Source organism: Microcaecilia unicolor, chromosome 2, assembly GCF_901765095.1.
Source record: "Microcaecilia unicolor chromosome 2, aMicUni1.1, whole genome shotgun sequence".
NCBI lineage: Eukaryota > Metazoa > Chordata > Amphibia > Gymnophiona > Siphonopidae > Microcaecilia > Microcaecilia unicolor.
In genome coordinates this window covers 117531787-117549324 of record NC_044032.1, presented here as the reverse complement: position 1 = coordinate 117549324, position 17538 = coordinate 117531787, and the positions used below count along the sequence as shown (strand labels likewise).

Here is a 17538-nt window from a genome sequence, read left to right as displayed (position 1 = left end):
CTTTGCTCACAACTTTTTCCATGTGGGTAAGAGGAACCCGAATTATAGCTACGTCTTGCAAGGTTCCGCGTTAGGAGTTACGGATCAAGAAAGGGATCTGGGTGTCGTCGTCGATGATACGCTGAAACCTTCTGCTCAGTGTGCTGCTGCGGCTAGGAAAGCGAATAGAATGTTGGGTGTTATTAGGAAGGGTATGGAGTCCAGGTGTGCGGATGTTATAATGCCGTTGTATCGCTCCATGGTGCGACCGCACCTGGAGTATTGTGTTCAGTACTGGTCTCCGTATCTCAAAAAATATATAGTAGAATTGGAAAAGGTACAGCGAAGGGCGACGAAAATGATAGTGGGGATGGGACGACTTTCCTATGAAGAGAGGCTGAGAAGGCTAGGGCTTTTCAGCTTGGAGAAGAGACGGCTGAGGGGAGATATGATAGAAGTGTATAAAATAATGAGTGGAATGGATCGGGTGGATGTGAAGCGACTGTTCACGCTATCCAAAAATACTAGGACTAGAGGGCATGAGTTGAAGCTACAGTGTGGTAAATTTAAAACGAATCGGAGAAAATTTTTCTTCACCCAACGTGTAATTAGACTCTGGAATTCGTTGCCGGAGAACGTGGTACGGGCGGTTAGCTTGACGGAGTTTAAAAAGGGGTTAGATAGATTCCTAAAGGACAAGTCCATAGACCGCTATTAAATGGACTTGGAAAAATTCCGCATTTTTAGGTATAACTTGTCTGGAATGTTTTTACGTTTGGGGAGCGTGCCAGGTGCCCTTGACCTGGATTGGCCACTGTCGGTGACAGGATGCTGGGCTAGATGGACCTTTGGTCTTTCCCAGTATGGCACTACTTATGTACTTATGTACACTGGGTATTTCCCTGTCCCTGGAGGGCTCACAGTCTAAATTTGTACCTGAGGCAATGGAGGGTTAAGTGACTTGCCCAAGATCACAAGGAGCAGCAGTGGGATTTCAACCGGGCACCTCTGGATGTTAAGACCGCCACTCTAACCACTAGGCCACTCCTCCACTAGTGAGGCAGTTAAATTTGCCAATGACACAATGTTATTCAAAGTTGTTAAATCGGAAAAGGATTCTGAAAAATTGCAAGAGAACCTTACAAAACTGGAAGACTGGGTATTCAAATGGCAGATGATGTTTAAAGTGAACAAGTGCAAAGTGATTCATGTGGAACCATAGCTATGTGATGCAAGGTTCTACATTAGGCGTCACCGTCCAGGAAAAGGACCTAGGTGTCATCGCTAATGATACGTTGAAATCCTCTGCTGTGTGCTAAGGAAGCTAAGGAAGCAAAGGTAAAATTATGTATAATCATACCTGATAATTTTCTTTCCATTAATCATAGCTGATCAATCCATAGACTGGTGGGTTGTGTCCATCTACCAGCAGGTGGAGATAGAGAGCAAACTTTTGCCTCCCTATATGTGGTCATGTGCTGCCGGAAACTCCTCAGTATGTCGATATCAAAGCTCCATCCGCAGGACTCAGCACTTAGAGAATTACACCCACGAAGGGACACTCTGCCCAGCTCACCACCGCCGAAACGGGGGAGGGGAATTAACCCAGCTCATCCCCACACAAGTGGGGGAGGGGAATCCGTCCAGCTCATCCCCGCGGAGCGGGGGAGGGACACCACACCCGCCGATGCGGGGGGATCTGGCTTATCCTGCAACCGCAACCGCGGGAGGAGCTGACTGACCCTAACACCGCCGAAGCGGGAAGGGTACAAAACTGCCCTACAGCCGCACGAAGCGGGAGGGAGTGCCGGCAGAATTTAAGTCTCAATCCAGCCCCGTAAAACGGAGGGGAGAGGAATGCAGCAGCTCACTGTAACACAAACTCGTCTTAACTCTTGAAGAATCCAAGTGAAAAAACTTGAACACGAAGTCTTTCTGAAGTAACTGAAGACTAAACTTGAACCTGAAATGCAACCAGAATAAAAACAGTACAGATATCTGGGAGGGGCTATGGATTGATCAGCTATGATTAATGGAAAGAAAATTATCAGGTATGATTATACATAATTTTACCTTCCATATCATCAAGCTGATCAATCCATAGACTGGTGGGATGTACCGAAGCAGTACTCACCCAGGGCGGGACATTGAAATCCCTGACCTCAACACTGAAGCTCTAAACCGGGCCTCCGCCCGTGCAGCCACAGTCAAACGGTAATGCTTGGAGAATGTATGAGCCGAAGCCCAAGTTGCCGCCTTGCATATCTCTTCCAAGGAGACGGATCCGGCCTCTGCCATCGAGGCCGCCTGAGCTCTTGTGGAGTGAGCCTTCAGCTGGATAGGCGGCACCTTCCCCGCGGCCACATAAGCCGCTGCAATGGCTTCCTTGACCCATCTTGCCACTGTAGGCTTAGCAGCCTGCAGACCCTTACGAGGACCTGCAAACAGGACAAACAGATGATCCGATTTCCGGAAATCATTGGTCACTTCCAAGTATCTGATGATGACTCGTCTCACATCCAGATATTTAAGAGCAGAGTACTCCTCTGGGTAGTCCTCCCTACGAAAGGAAGGGAGACAGAGCTGCTGATTCACATGGAAGCGAGAAACAATCTTGGGCAGGAAGGAAGGCACTGTGCGAATAGTCACTCCTGCCTCAGTGAACTGCAGAAAAGGCTCTCGACATGAGAGCGCCTGGAGCTCGGAAACTCTTCTGGCTGAAGTGATAGCCACCAAAAAGACTGCTTTCAACGTCAGGTCTTTCAGAGATGCCCTCGACAAGGGTTCAAAAGGCGGCTTCTGCAATGCTCTTAGCACCAGGTTGAGATTCCACGCAGGCACCACTAAGTGCAGAGGAGGGCGCAGGTGATTAACTCCCTTGAGAAAGCGCACCACATCTGGCTGCGAAGCCAGGGAAACACCCTTCAGGCGGCCCCTGAAGCAAGCCAGAGCCGCTACCTGGACTTTAAGGGAACTGAGCGACAGGCCTTTCTCTAGACCTTCTTGCAGGAACGCCAACACTGAAGAAATTGGAGCAGAGAAGGGAGAAAGTGAGCCTGCTTCACACCACGCTGCAAAGATACGCCAAACCCTGGCGTAAGCAGTAGAAGTAGAGCGCTTCCTCGCTCTCAGCATAGTGGCGATGACCTTGTCTGAGAAGCCCTTCTTCCTCAGACGCTGCCGCTCAATAGCCAGGCCGTAAGACCAAAGGGGGAGGGATCCTCCATCACCACGGGACCCTGATGTAACAGGCCCTGCTCCACTGGCAGTCGCAGAGGATCGTCGACTGAGAGCCTGATCAAGTCCGCATACCAGGGACGTCTGGGCCAATCCGGACCCACCAGGATTACCCTGCCGGGATGCTTTGCCACCCGGTCTAGCACCCTGCCCAACATGGGCCAGGGCGGGAACACATAGAGAAGCTCTTGTGTCGGCCACTGTTGGAGAAGAGCATCTACTCCCAGGGATCGAGGGTCCCGTCCTCTGCTGAAGAAGCGCGGCACTTGGCAATTGGCCGATGACGCCATCAGATCTAGGCTCGGCTGGCCCCAGCGCTTCGTGATGTCCAAGAACGCCTGAGCAGATAGCTGCCACTCTCCGGGCTCCAAGGTATGGCGACTGAGAAAGTCCGCCTTGACATTCATGACTCCGGCAATGTGGGCCGCTGAAAGCTGCTCCAGGTTCGCTTCCGCCCACTGGCATAGATTCATAGCCTCCTTGGCTAGAGGGGCGCTCTTGGTACCTCCCTGGCGGTTGACATAGGCCACAGCCGTGGCATTGTCCGACAGGACCCGTACAGGCTTCCACACCAGTACCGGGATGAACTCCAAAAGCGCCAACCGAATGGCTCTGAGTTCCAGGAGGTTGATAGACCACTTTGCCTCTGCAGGAGACCAGAGCCCCTGCGCTGTCCTTCCCAAGCAGTGGGCTCCCCAGCCCGACAAAGAGGCGTCCGTCGTGACGACAATCCACTCTGGGGTCACCAGAGGCATTCCCGCAGACAACTTGTCTGTCTGCATCCACCAGCTCAGCGCCTTGCGCACTGCTGGGTCCAAGGGAAGTCGCACAGCATAATCCTCCGAAATCGGAGTCCAGCGCTGCAGCAGAGAGTGTTGAAGTGGTCTCATATGAGCCCTGGCCCAGGGCACTACTTCCATCGTGGCCGTCATAGAGCCCAACAGCTGCACATAGTCCCAAGCCCGAAGAGGAGAGGCTACTAGGAACTGGTTCACCTGAGCCTGAAGCTTGACAATCCGATTGTCTGGCAGGAACACTCTGCCCACTTGGGTGTCGAATCGAACTCCCAGATACTCCAGGGACTGAGTGGGGCGCAGCTGGCTTTTCTCCCAGTTGATGATCCATCCCAGGGAGCTCAAAAGAGCAACCACCCGGTTCACAGCTTTGCCGCACTCTGCATAAGAGGGGGCTCGGATCAACCAGTCGTCCAGATAAGGATGGACTTGTACTCCTTCCTTCCTCAGGAAGGCCGCGATGACCACCATTACTTTGGAGAAGGTCCGCGGAGCAGTAGCCAACCCGAATGGGAGGGCTCTGAACTGGAAGTGTCGGCCCAGTACTGCAAAACGCAGGAAGCGTTGATGAGGAGGCCAGATGGGAATATGCAAGTACGCTTCCTTGATGTCCAAGGATGCCAGGTACTCCCCTGCCTTCACTGCCGCTATAACAGAGCGGAGAGTCTCCATGCGAAAGTGCCGAACTTTCAAGGCCCGATTGACCCCCTTGAGGTCGAGGATAGGCCGGACAGAACCTCCTTTCTTTGGTACCACAAAGAAAATGGAGTAACGTCCCTTGCCAAGCTGATTTTCTGGCACCGGAACGACCGCCCCCAGGCGGATGAGATTGTCCAAGGTCTGCTGCACTGCCACAGCTTTGACCGGAGACTTGCAGGGAGAGAGTACAAACCCGTCTCTTAAGGGTCGGCAGAACTCTAGCTTGTAGCCGTCTCTGATGACTTCCAGCACCCAAGCGTCTGAAGTTATTGTGGTCCACTCGCCCAGAAACGAGGACAGCCGTCCTCCAATCTGCACTGGGGCGTGGACCAAGACCCCGTCATTGGGTACGAGACCCTGGGGGAGGACCGGAGGGAGCACCTCCGGGACGGCGGTCTCTGCGAAAGGAACGCTGCTTGGGGGAGAAGGTCCTCTTAAAGGAAGAGGAGGCAGAAGAGCCCGACCTGCCCGGGCGGTACCGACGGGCTTCCTGAAACCGCCCTCTGGAGGTACCGGGGCGAGCACTAGCTCGAGCCCTGACCTCTGGTAACTTCTTGCCCTTAGACGTGCCGAGATCGGTCACGATTTTGTCCAGCTCGACCCCAAAGAGCAGCTTGCCTTTAAAAGGCAATCTAGCCAGGCGGGATTTAGAGGCGTGGTCAGCAGACCAATGCTTCAGCCAAAGCCACCGCCGCGCAGAGATTGTCTGAGCCATGCCTTTAGCTGAGGCTCTCAAGACATCATACAGCAAGTCTGCCAAATAGGCCAAGCCCGATTCCAGGGCCGGCCAATCATCCCTCAAGGAAGAATCCGAGGGGGAAGCCCGCCGCACCATAGTCAGGCACGCCCTGGCCACATAGGAACCGCAAACTGAGGCCTGCAAATTTAAAGCAGTAGCCTCGTAGGACGACCTTAAGGCCGCCTCCAATCTTCTGTCTTGGGCGTCCTTTAGGGCCGTGCCACCTTCCACCGGCAACGCCGTTTTCTTAGTCACCGCAGTGATTAAAGAATCCACGGTAGGCCACAGATAGGCCTCACGTTCACTCACAGCCAAAGGATAGAGGCGGGACATAGCCCTAGCCACTTTAAGGCTCGCTTCTGGGACATCCCATTGAGCCGAAATTAAGGTGTGCATAGCATCATGCACGTGGAAGGTTCTAGGCGGGCGCTTCGTCCCCAGCATAATGGCAGAGCCAACAGGGGCTGAGGGAGAGACGTCCTCCGGAGAGGAAATCTTCAAAGTGTCCATGGCCTGTAGCAACAGGTTGGGCAAATCCTCTGGGCTAAAAAGCCGCGCTGCAGAGGGGTCATCCGCTCCAACCGAGCGGGGATCCGTCTCCTCCAAGGAATCCGCAAAGGACCGTTGGGAGACCTCAGACACGCTGCCCTCATCTACATTGGAGGAGACAAATTCCTCCAAGGCCTGGGAATCAACCCGAGGACGTTTACCTCTGGGAACCTCAACCTCTTTACCAGACGAGGGAGCAGGGGCAGCGTTGTGCATGAGGAAGGCCTGATGCAGCAGCAAAACAAACTCGGGGGAGAAACCCCCCAGACTGTGCACTTCCGCAGCCTGGGCAACAGCCCTAGACTCACCCTCAACCGGCGCTCGCAAGAGCGGGGGAGAGACATGCTGCGCATCCAAGATGGCGTCCGGCGCGACACTCCGCGAAGGAGCCGCGCGGGAAGAACGGCTCTTAACTTTAGCCGCTTTTGTGCCGTCGCCCAAATTAAGGGCGTTCATGGCATTAATGTCTCCAACCTCAAGGGCGGCCCAAGAAGAAGCCGTCCGAGCCGCGTGGCCGGCCAAGATGGTGGAGGCGAGGAGCGGGGGATGGGCGTTTATGGCGGGAAAAACCGCCACGCCGGAGGAAGGACCGGGACATACATCGGTCACGAAACTGTCACCCAACAAGGGCGAATCAGGCTTGAAGACCCCCGCATCCCCTCTAGAAGCGCTCCAGCGATCCGGGGAGCGACCCTTTGCGCCCTCGCCCTCCGACGCCATATGCCACGAGGAGAAGAATCGGGGAACCCCCTGCCCGCTATAAAAAGGTAAAAATTACCTGCTGTCCGCTCCGAGCTGTAACGACCTGGTGTCCCAGTGAGTAGCTGCAATAGACGCTTAAATAAACGTCGAAATAAACGCCTTTAAGGACGTTCAAAATTTTTTTTTTTTTTTTTTTTAACGGAGCCAGCGGGAGGGGGGAGAAAAGGAGGGACCTGGCACCACCAGGTTTGCACTTGCTCAAAAGAGCCCTCAACCCCAGGCACTCAACAAAACCTAAAAATTAGGCTTGGAGGCCTAGCCAGAGCTGCTGCTGTGTGTGACCACCACCTGCTGAGATAGAGAACATACTGAGGAGTTTCCGGCAGCACATGACCACATATAGGGAGGCAAAAGTTTGCTCTCTATCTCCACCTGCTGGTAGATGGACACAACCCACCAGTCTATGGATTGATCAGCTTGATGATATGGAATAGAATGTTAGGAATTATTAGGAAAGGATAAAAAACAAAAAATAAGGATGTTATAATGCCTTTCTATTGCTCCATGGTGCCACCGCACCTTGAATACTGTGTGCAATTCTGGTCACTGAATCTCAAAAAAAGAATATAGCAGAATTAGAAAAGATACAGAGAATGGAGACAAAAACGATAAAGGAGATGGGATGACATCCCTATGAGGAAAGGCTAAAGTGGCTAGGGCTCTTCATCTTGGGGAAGACACATCTGAGGGGAAATATGATAAAGGATATTGGGCTTGACAGACCGTCATATCTCAATATGGCAACACATATGTTATGTCATCAGTACTGTGAAAAATAAATAACATTTTGAGTCTCATAAACCTAAATAATATGTCAGAGAAAAGAAGGCCATTTCAGTTAATGCAAGAACTCATATGAATGAAAGTTTATATTGTTCTATCCAGTGAAGATGAAAGTTACTGTGAATAACAAGACTACAACATCTGGGAATGCAAAAGAGCTATAAAACCACATCAACTGTCTTTCAGAAACAGAATAGAAACTTTGATTTGTGTGTGCAGGAGGAAAGAAATAGAGAACAGCAAAGTAGAAGTTAGACCTTACCTGCTAATTTGCTTTCCTTTAATCCCTCCGGACCGGACCAGGATTGGACTGATGGGTTGTGTACGCCTACCAGCAAGTGGAGACTGAGAAAATTCTGATACTAGAGAGCCAATGAGAGCCCTTGCCGTATGACCCTAGCCTCAGTATTTGACTAACAAAGCAGGAAAGAAAGAAAGACCACCCTTCTGTGCCCCGTGGAATCAAAGCAGCCAACAAAGCACTCGTTAAATGTGCTTAAGTAACGGCCATGCCGTGTATTAGAGCTCACCAGCTACTCTTACCAGAGAAGTGGTATGGCCCACTTAAAATCTTATATATATAAGCATTTTTTTTTAAACTACAAACTTGCAAAACAACTCCGTCTCTGCTAAACGAACTAACTGACTTTCAAAAAGAAGAAAAAAACCTGAAGAGTTGAAAGAACTTGGGAGGGACCTGGTCTGGTCCGGTGGGATTAAAGGAAAGCAAATTAGCAGGTAAGGTCTAATTTCTACTTCCTTAGCATCCCTCTGGACCGGACCAGGATTGGACTGATGAAAAGTAAACAAAGCAGTAGTCCTACGGAAGGGACCCCAGCAAACCCGTTGTGAGTACTCGAGATGCAAAGACACCCTCCTGCCTGCACTGTACATAAAGTCTGTAATGTTTAGAAAAAGAATGAAGAGAGGACCTTACAAATATCCACTGGAGGTACCAAGAAACACTCCACCCAAGAAGCTGCCTGCCCCCTCGTGGAGTGAGTTTTAACACTGTCTGGGACCGCTCTACCCGCAAGAATGTAAGAAAAAAGCTATCATTTCTTTAATCCATCGAGACAACGTGGGCTTAGAAGTGGCCAACCCCTTACGGCGACCAGCAACAAGAACAAAAAGACGATCCGTGCGACGAAAGTCCTTAGTAACTGCGAGATAGCGATTAAGCACTCTCTTAACATCCAAAGTACGCAACTTCCTCTGCTCTTCCGAGCCTGAGGAGGATCACAAAATCGGAAGAAAAACCGATTGAGAAAGATGAAAACTAGAAACCACCTTAGGCAGGAAAGAAGGAATCGGACGTAGAACCACTCGCTCCTTAGAAAATTCCAAAAATGGAGATCTGCAGGAAAAAGCTTACAACTCCGAGACTCTCCTTGCTGAAGCAATGGCCACTAAAAACACCGCTTTAAGAGTCAAATCCTGAAGAGAACAAGCAGACAACGGCTCAAAGGAGGACCAGTCAGAGCCGAAAGCACAATATTGAGATCCCAAGATGGAAAAATCAATCTGCCTGGAGGGCGAAGAAGACTAACTCCCTTCAAAAAATGGACGACATCGGGAAGACTAGCTAAGTTCTTACCTCGAATCCAACCTCTGAAACAGGAATGGGCCGCCACCTGTACCTTCAGAGTAGAGAGAGACAAACTTTTACCAAATCCCCGTTGCAGAAAATCCAACATCTGTGCTACAGAAGCCCGAAAAGGAGAAATATCAGCCTCTTCACACCAAGCTTCAAAAATCCTCCAAGTGCGGGTATAATTTAGCGAGGTGGAGACTGCAACATGGTAGCAATTACTGGAGTCGAATAACCTCTTTTAGTTAATCAAGCTCGTTCAACAGCTAAGCCGTAAGACAAAATCGAGCTGGGTCTGGATGCAGGATTGGGCCTTGTAACAGTAGGGATTTGTGTACCGGAAGACGAAGAGGATCCGCCGACCGAAGACGCTGAAGGTCCGCGTACCAAGAACGTTGAGGCCAGTCTGGATCCACCAGAACTACCGTACCCCCGTGCTCTCTGATCCACTGCAGGAGGCGACCTAAGAGAGGCCACGGAGGAAACGCGTAAAGGAGACCAGAAGACAACGTCTGCAAGAGGGCGTCTATTCCCGCAGCTTTTGCGTCCCTTCGGCGACTGAAGAATCGAGGAACCTTTGAATTGAGGCTGGAGGCGAACAGATCTAAGACTGGAGTGCCCCACTGTGCTACTATTAAATGAAACGCTCGATCGCTTGAGAAACCATTCTCCTGGATCGAGAGTGTGTCGACTGAAAAAATCTGCCTGAATGTTTTCGACTCCTGCCACATGGGAGGCTGAAATGGCGCAGAGGTGAACTTCTGCCCACGCCATGAGCCTCGCCATCTCTTGACTCAAAAGACAGCTCTTCATTCCTTCCTGGCAGTTGACATAAGCCACTGCCGTGGCACTGTTCAAGAGAACTCGCACCGCCTTGCCCGTCAGGAGGGAACGAAACTCCTGCAGAGCCAACCGAATAGCTCTGGTCTCCAAAAACTTGATGGATTTGGACGCCTCCAGAGGAGACCAGAGTCCCTGGGTCCATCTGTCCAAGCAATGGGCTCCCCAGCCTGAAGACTGGCATCTGTCGTTAAGACTACATAAGTACATAAGTAGTGCCATACTGGGAAAGACCAAAGGTCCATCTAGCCCAGCATCCTGTCACCGACAGTGGCCAATCCAGGTCAAGGGCACCTGGCACGCTCCCCAAACGTAAAAACATTCCAGACAAGTTATACCTAAAAATGCGGAATTTTTCCAAGTCCATTTAATAGCGGTCTATGGACTTGTCCTTTAGGAATCTATCTAACCCCTTTTTAAACTCCGTCAAGCTAACCGCCCGTACCACGTTCTCCGGCAACGAATTCCAGAGTCTAATTACACGTTGGGTGAAGAAAAATTTTCTCCGATTCGTTTTAAATTTACCACACTGTAGCTTCAACTCATGCCCTCTAGTCCTAGTATTTTTGGATAGCGTGAACAGTCGCTTCACATCCACCCGATCCATTCCACTCATTATTTTATACACTTCTATCATATCTCCCCTCAGCCGTCTCTTCTCCAAGCTGAAAAGCCCTAGCCTTCTCAGCCTCTCTTCATAGGAAAGTCGTCCCATCCCCACTATCATTTTCGTCGCCCTTCGCTGTACCTTTTCCAATTCTACTATATATTTTTTGAGATACGGAGACCAGTACTGAACACAATACTCCAGGTGCGGTCGCACCATGGAGCGATACAACGGCATTATAACATCCGCACACCTGGACTCCATACCCTTCCTAATAACACCCAACATTCTATTCGCTTTCCTAGCCGCAGCAGCACACTGAGCAGAAGGTTTCAGCGTATCATCGACGACGACACCCAGATCCCTTTCTTGATCCGTAACTCCTAACGCGGAACCTTGCAAGACGTAGCTATAATTCGGGTTCCTCTTACCCACATGCATCACTTTGCACTTGTCAACATTGAACTTCATCTGCCACTTGCACGCCCATTCTCCCAGTCTCGCAAGGTCCTCCTGTAATCGTTCACATTCCTCCTGCGACTTGACGACCCTGAATAATTTTGTGTCATCGGCGAATTTAATTACCTCACTAGTTATTCCCATCTCTAGGTCATTTATAAATACATTAAAAAGCAACGGACCCAGCACAGACCCCTGCGGGACCCCACTAACTACCCTCCTCCACTGAGAATACTGGCCACGCAATCCTACTCTCTGCTTCCTATCTTTCAACCAGTTCTTAATCCATAATAATACCCTACCTCCGATTCCATGACTCTGCAATTTCTTCAGGAGTCTTTCGTGCGGCACTTTGTCAAACGCCTTCTGAAAATCCAGATATACAATATCAACCGGCTCCCCATTGTCCACATGTTTGCTTACCCCCTCAAAAAAATGCATTAGATTGGTGAGGCAAGACTTCCCTTCACTAAATCCGTGCTGACTTTGTCTCATCAGTCCATGTTTTTGTATATGCTCTGCAATTTTATTCTTAATAATAGCCTCCACCATCTTGCCCGGCACCGACGTCAGACTCACCGGTCTATAATTTCCCGGATCTCCTCTGGAACCCTTCTTAAAAATCGGAGTAACATTGGCTACCCTCCAGTCTTCCGGTACTACACTCGATTTTAGGGACAGATTGCATATTTCTAACAGTAGCTCCGCAAGTTCATTTTTTAGTTCTATTAATACTCTGGGATGAATACCATCAGGTCCCGGTGATTTACTACTCTTCAGCTTGCTGAACTGACCCATTACATCCTCCAAGGTTACAGAGAATTTGTTTAGTATCTCCGACTCCCCCGCTTCAAATATTCTTTCCGGCACCCCCCCAAATCCTCCTCGGTGAAGACCGAAGCAAAGAATTCATTTAATTTCTCCGCTACAGCTTTGTCCTCCTTGATCGCCCCTTTAACACCATTTTCGTCCAGCGGCCCAACCGAATCTTTGGCCGGTTTCCTGCTTTTAATGTATCTAAAAAAATTTTTACTATGTATTTTTGCTTCCAACGCTAATTTCTTCTCAAAGTCCTTTTTTGCCCTCCTTATCTCCGCTTTGCATTTGGCTTGGCATTCCTTATGATCTATCCTGTTACTTTCAGTTGGTTCTCTTCTCCACTTTCTGAAGGATTGTTTTTTGGCTCTAATGATTTCCTTTATCTTACTGTTTAGCCACGCCGGCTGACGTTTAGTCTTTTTTCCCTTTTTTCTAATACGTGGAATATATTTGTCCAGAACCTCCAGGATGGAGGAGATTCCAGCGGCATTCCTGTGGTAAGAGTCCTTGTCCGCAGCCCCAGAAGAGAGTGCTGTGCTCCTGGGACCGCAGAGGTAACCTCATCTGAAGAGAGTCCGTCTGAGAGGACCACCGGGACAGCAGAGACAATTGGAGAGATCTCATGTGAGCCCTGGCCCAGGGAACTACCTCTATAGCCGCTGCCATGGACCCCAGAACCTGAAGATAATCTTGAGCACAAAGGTCGCGTCTGTGAAGTAAGTTTAGAATCTGAGACCATAGTTTGAGAATTCTGTCCTGGGAAAGAAAAACTCACCCCCGAGCCGTGTCGAAGATGACCCCTAAATACTCTGGAGACTGAGAAGGAACCAGACGACTCTTGGCTACATTTACCACCCAACCTAGAGACTGCAAAAAATTCACTACTCGATCTGTAACCTGGCGACTCTCTTGATAAGATTTTGCCCTGATTAACCAGTCATCTAGGTACGGGTGGACAAGGATTCTGTTTCATGAGAGCCGCAGCCACCACGACCATAACTTTGGTGAAAGTGAGCGGAGCTGTCGCGAGGCCAAAGGGGAGAGCTCGAAACTGGAAAAGACAACCTAGAATCGCACACCGCAAAAACTTGTGGTGAGCAGGCTGAATAGGAATATATAAATAAGCCTCTGTGAGATCTAAGGCCATCAGAAACTCTCCAGCCCGGACTGTCACTATTACTGATCGCAGAGTCTCCATTCAAAAACTTGTGACCCTGAGAGCCGATTGACAGCTTTGAGATCCAAAATAGGATGAAAGGAACCCTCCTTCTTGGGTACTACAAAGTAAATGGATTAACAACCCTGTCTGTACTGGGAAGAAGGGACTGGACAAATAGCCTGAAGATCTAAGACCCTTTGTAGAGTCTCCTGAACCGAGCCCGCCTTTACATGAGAGCGACAGGGAGATTCCAGAAAGACGTATGAAAGAGGCCTTGCGAATTCTAAGGCATAACCTTTGCGAATAAATTCCAAGACCCACTGATCGGAAGTAAGGTGGACCCACCTCTGATAAAACTGAGAAAGCCGACCTCCTACAGGAACCAGAGGAGAGGCACGTGCACCTTCATTGGGAAGGATGGGAGGGGGATCGAAAACCAGCTCCTGAGACTCTACCTCCTCTGCGGAAACCCCAAAAGGACTGAGTCCTACTGAAAAACCGAGATCTCTGAAACTGAGCTCCTCTATCAGTTTGAAACCTACAGAAATTTCTTACCCTACCACGACCAAACAAAGAACCCCGACTATACAGACAAGGCCTATCCTCTGGAAGGCGAGGTACCCCAAGGAATGCACCAATTTATCCAAGTCCTCTCCAAACAAGAAAGATCCTCTGAAAGGGAACTTACTCAACTTGGACATGGAGGCAGCATCTGCCGACCAACCTCGCAACCAAAGAGATGGGCGAGCTGCTACACCCAATGCCAAGGATTTAGACGATGCTCTGAGAAGGTCATACAAGGCATCTGCCAAAAAAGCTGATCTGGTCTCAATTTTAGCCACTTCTACATCTACAGCTGAAAGATCATCCAAAGATATAAGACTCTCTCCGCCCAGGGAAAACAGGCTCTGGCCACCAAAGAACCGCAAATAGCCGCCTGTACCGCCAAAGAAGAGACATCAAAACTATTCCTAAGGAGAGAGTCCAACCTCCTGTCCTGTACATCCCGAAGAGCTGTTCCCCCATCCACCGGAACCGTATTACGCTTAGTAACCGCCGATACCATCGCATCGACTAATGGAATCTTAAGAAGAGCTCTGTCCACATCCGGCACTGGGTAAAGACGGGACCATGGACCTAGCCGGTCAAAAGGCAGAGTTAGGAACTTCCCACTGAGCCTTAATAACGTCCCAAATGTCCTGATGCATGGGAAAAGTTTTTGCTGAACTTCTGGAGCCTTTAACCAACAAGTCAAACTTACAAACCTCTGTAGTCGGGAGCTGCTCCTAAAAATGCAGAATGGAAGAAACCAAAGAAATAAGCTCCTGCAAATCCTCTTTATGAAATACTCTAGCAACCGAAGGATCTTCTCCTTGAGGAAAAGGTAGCGCCTCAGAATCACCAGGAGACTGATCTTCCCAAAAATCATCTACTAAACCCTCCTCTTCTTCTAAGAAGGGCACATCTTGATCCTGGTCAGAGAAGTCTTCTGCCTGTGAAGAACAGACTCTAAGCTTCTTTGCAGGAGGAGCAAGTTTAGAAGACTCCCTTGAAGGCCCTACTACAAAACCAGCCTGCTTCAACAAAAAGGCCTGGTACATCTGGAGGACAAACTCAGGAGGAAAACCCCCCTCCTGAGTCCCTCCCGATAGCACCAGGGACCCTGCCTCAGTGTCCCCTAGAACTCCCAAGGACTGAGTAGAAGATACCTCACGCGAAGGACCTGCCGGTGCTGCAGTCAAAATGGCAGCCTTTCGTGCCAATTTCTGGGCACCAGAATCAAGAGCAGCAGCAGAAGGCTCCGAGACTGCAATGGACCGTGATGTCGAAGCAGCCGGCAAAACCACCGAAGAGACCCTGCTGAATCTTCAATCGCCGTACAAAATTTGCATGTACTGGCAGCGCCTACACCGCGGCGCTGACACACTGTACATCTCTTCAATTTCTCCGCCATAGCGGAGCTGAGAGGAAACGCGACTCAAGCCTTTTTTTTTTAAACAGAGCGCCGCCGAAACTAAAATCGGGACTGTAGTAAAAAAACTTCCCCGAGAAGCCAAATAAAACTCCCAGCTGCTCGTTAAACCTTGGGGCAGCAAAACAGTCAATTTTTTTTAAAGAAAGAACCAAACAGCTGATCATTGTATAGGGAAGTCCCGTTCTTTTTACAACAAACACGGCTGCCTCTCCCAAAGGCAAACATCTTTCATCCGAAAGGGTAGCCCTTCCCAAGGGAATGAATGGAGATGGGGAGGAAGGGGGGAGGGACTCGGAAACACCCGAGTATAACACCCCAGAGGCTAAAAATACAAATAAATTTCTGTCAAGCCTCCAAACAGATTCCCCTGACACAGAAAGAAAATAAATTAAAACACTTTAGTCTACCTAGAAGAAAAGTAGATAAGAAAAGAGAGATGGGCTCGCCTCCTATCTGCTGGAGACTAAGAAAATACTGGGGCTAGGGTCATATGGCAAGGGCTCTCATTGGCTCTCTAGTTATCAGAATTTTCTCAGTCTCCACCTGCTGGTAGGCGTACACAACCCATCAGTCCAATCCTGGTCCGGTCCGGAGGGATGCTAAGGAAGTGAGACTGAGTTTTATGTGCTATCCCCTGGATTCTATATTTCACAACTTACATTGCACGTGAAAATCCAGTTGAATTTAGGATTTGCGCATGCAACTTAATTAGCTAACAAGCCAATCAGTGCTAATTGCCAATTAACAAGCAACACACTAATTGGCATTAATTAGAATTTACGCGCACAACTGTCTAAGTGTATTCTGTAAAGTAATACATGTAAATTCTAAGGCGCAAAGCTGAAAAGGGGACATGACCACGGGCATTTCTAAAAATGATATGGCTATTATAGAATACACCTGGTCCGCGCCTGACTTAGGCATCGGCATTTACACCAAATTTTACTTGGCATAACTACCAGTGACTAAATTTAGACACGTGGACGAGCACTAGGCATATTCTATCCATCGACCCTAAATTTAGGTGTACTTTATAAAATACGCCCAGGCGTATTTCTTTTCTGTGCCAAAATTTTAGGCGTGATATAAAGAAACTAGCCCTATATGCCTAAGAGACCACATGCTGATTTTTGATTGGCAATATTATAAAATACACAAAAAGAATAGGTAAGATTCTTGATTACAACTGGACTGTAGAAATCTGTGAGCACTTGAGACACATAGAATTATTGAAAGTTTGGTTCATATGAAGCTTAAACTGTTTGAGAACTTCAGGATGTCTGCAAGCATATTTGTTACTGGGGAGAAGAGGAACGGACCAAGGAATCAGAACAGGAAGGAGGTGGCATCATTCTGGATTTTGTATCATATACAAACCCTCACTTGACACACAAGTCAGATCTATTTTCTTCCAGCTAATCTTTTGCCTTTCCGATATGCGATCAAGAAGAATAACTGGCATTATATGGCACCTCAGAGAGCTGTGATCTCCATCCCATGGATGCTGGGGAGCGAAATCTACCTGCCCTGACTCCAAAGAGCATGGCATCTGACTATTCTCCCCTCTATGAGCACCATTTAGTGCTGGAAAACAGTTTCAGCGTTTGCCTGGTAGTGCCTATCTAAAGATACTGGGAGAGCACAGCCCACTTTTTTGTTTGTTTTATGGCAATAAGACTACTGTACATTATGCACAGTCGAATGTAGAGCATGTATGCATTAATGTCTCCAGGGATCAACTAAACGTGCTTGTTAGAGCCTTATAGTACTCAGTTCGACATGAATGCTAGAAGTGATTTTGGACATGGTAGGGAAAAGGGTAAGGATCAACTGAACATACTGAACATCTAAAATGAGCTTTTCTTTATTATTAATATTTGATTGTAGCAATTTTTCTTTGTAAACTGCATTGTAACCATTTTACTAGCATTTTGAATTATATCAAGCCTTGGCAAATAAGAGAAATAAATAAATAAACCTTACCTTGTCGGTTTTAAGTTTTGTGTGTTTTTTGGAGTCAGAATCAGTTTCAGTATCTGACTTGGAGTCTGAAGAACCATCTTCTGAACTAGCTTCGGAATCTGATGAGCTAGAACTTTTATGCTTTTTGGGGACCACACCTGTTCTCCTTTCTTCATCAGTGCTGTGGCACACAAATAAAAATGTTATGTTAAGACTATTCTTTTACCCACAAAGACGCTGATATATGGCTTGAAAAAGTAGGCTTCGCAATCCTTAGTAATCATAATACTGATACACCTATTTATAAGGCTCTCCTCAAGAAATTATTTCTATAAATTATATGCAGTCACAAAAGAGAGGGAAAACAGCATACAAGTACAACAAAGCAAACAAAAAAGAAGCAAAAACTGGGCCTTCAGGATTGAGAAAAAATGCAGTCCCTTAATATCATATTAAGGGACTGCATTTTTTCTCAATCCTGAAGGCCCAGTTTTTGCTTCTTTTTTGTTTGCTTTGTTATAAATTATATGCCCAACGTATAGATATACAGACAAAAAAGCACTGGGCCTTCAAGACTGGGACAA

The 17538-nt window shown here is 48.5% G+C and overlaps 1 protein-coding gene across 1 annotated transcript in view; it reads right to left on the bottom strand.

Annotated features, from left to right (window-relative positions):
* Positions 1–17538, bottom strand: part of AP3B1 (adaptor related protein complex 3 subunit beta 1) — a 1191861-nt gene that overhangs the window by 559784 nt on the left and 614539 nt on the right. Inside the window, exon 20 of the mRNA XM_030193246.1 lies at positions 16976–17135. Coding sequence (XP_030049106.1) covers positions 16976–17135 — 160 coding nt within the window. The remainder of the gene's footprint in view (positions 1–16975; positions 17136–17538) is intronic.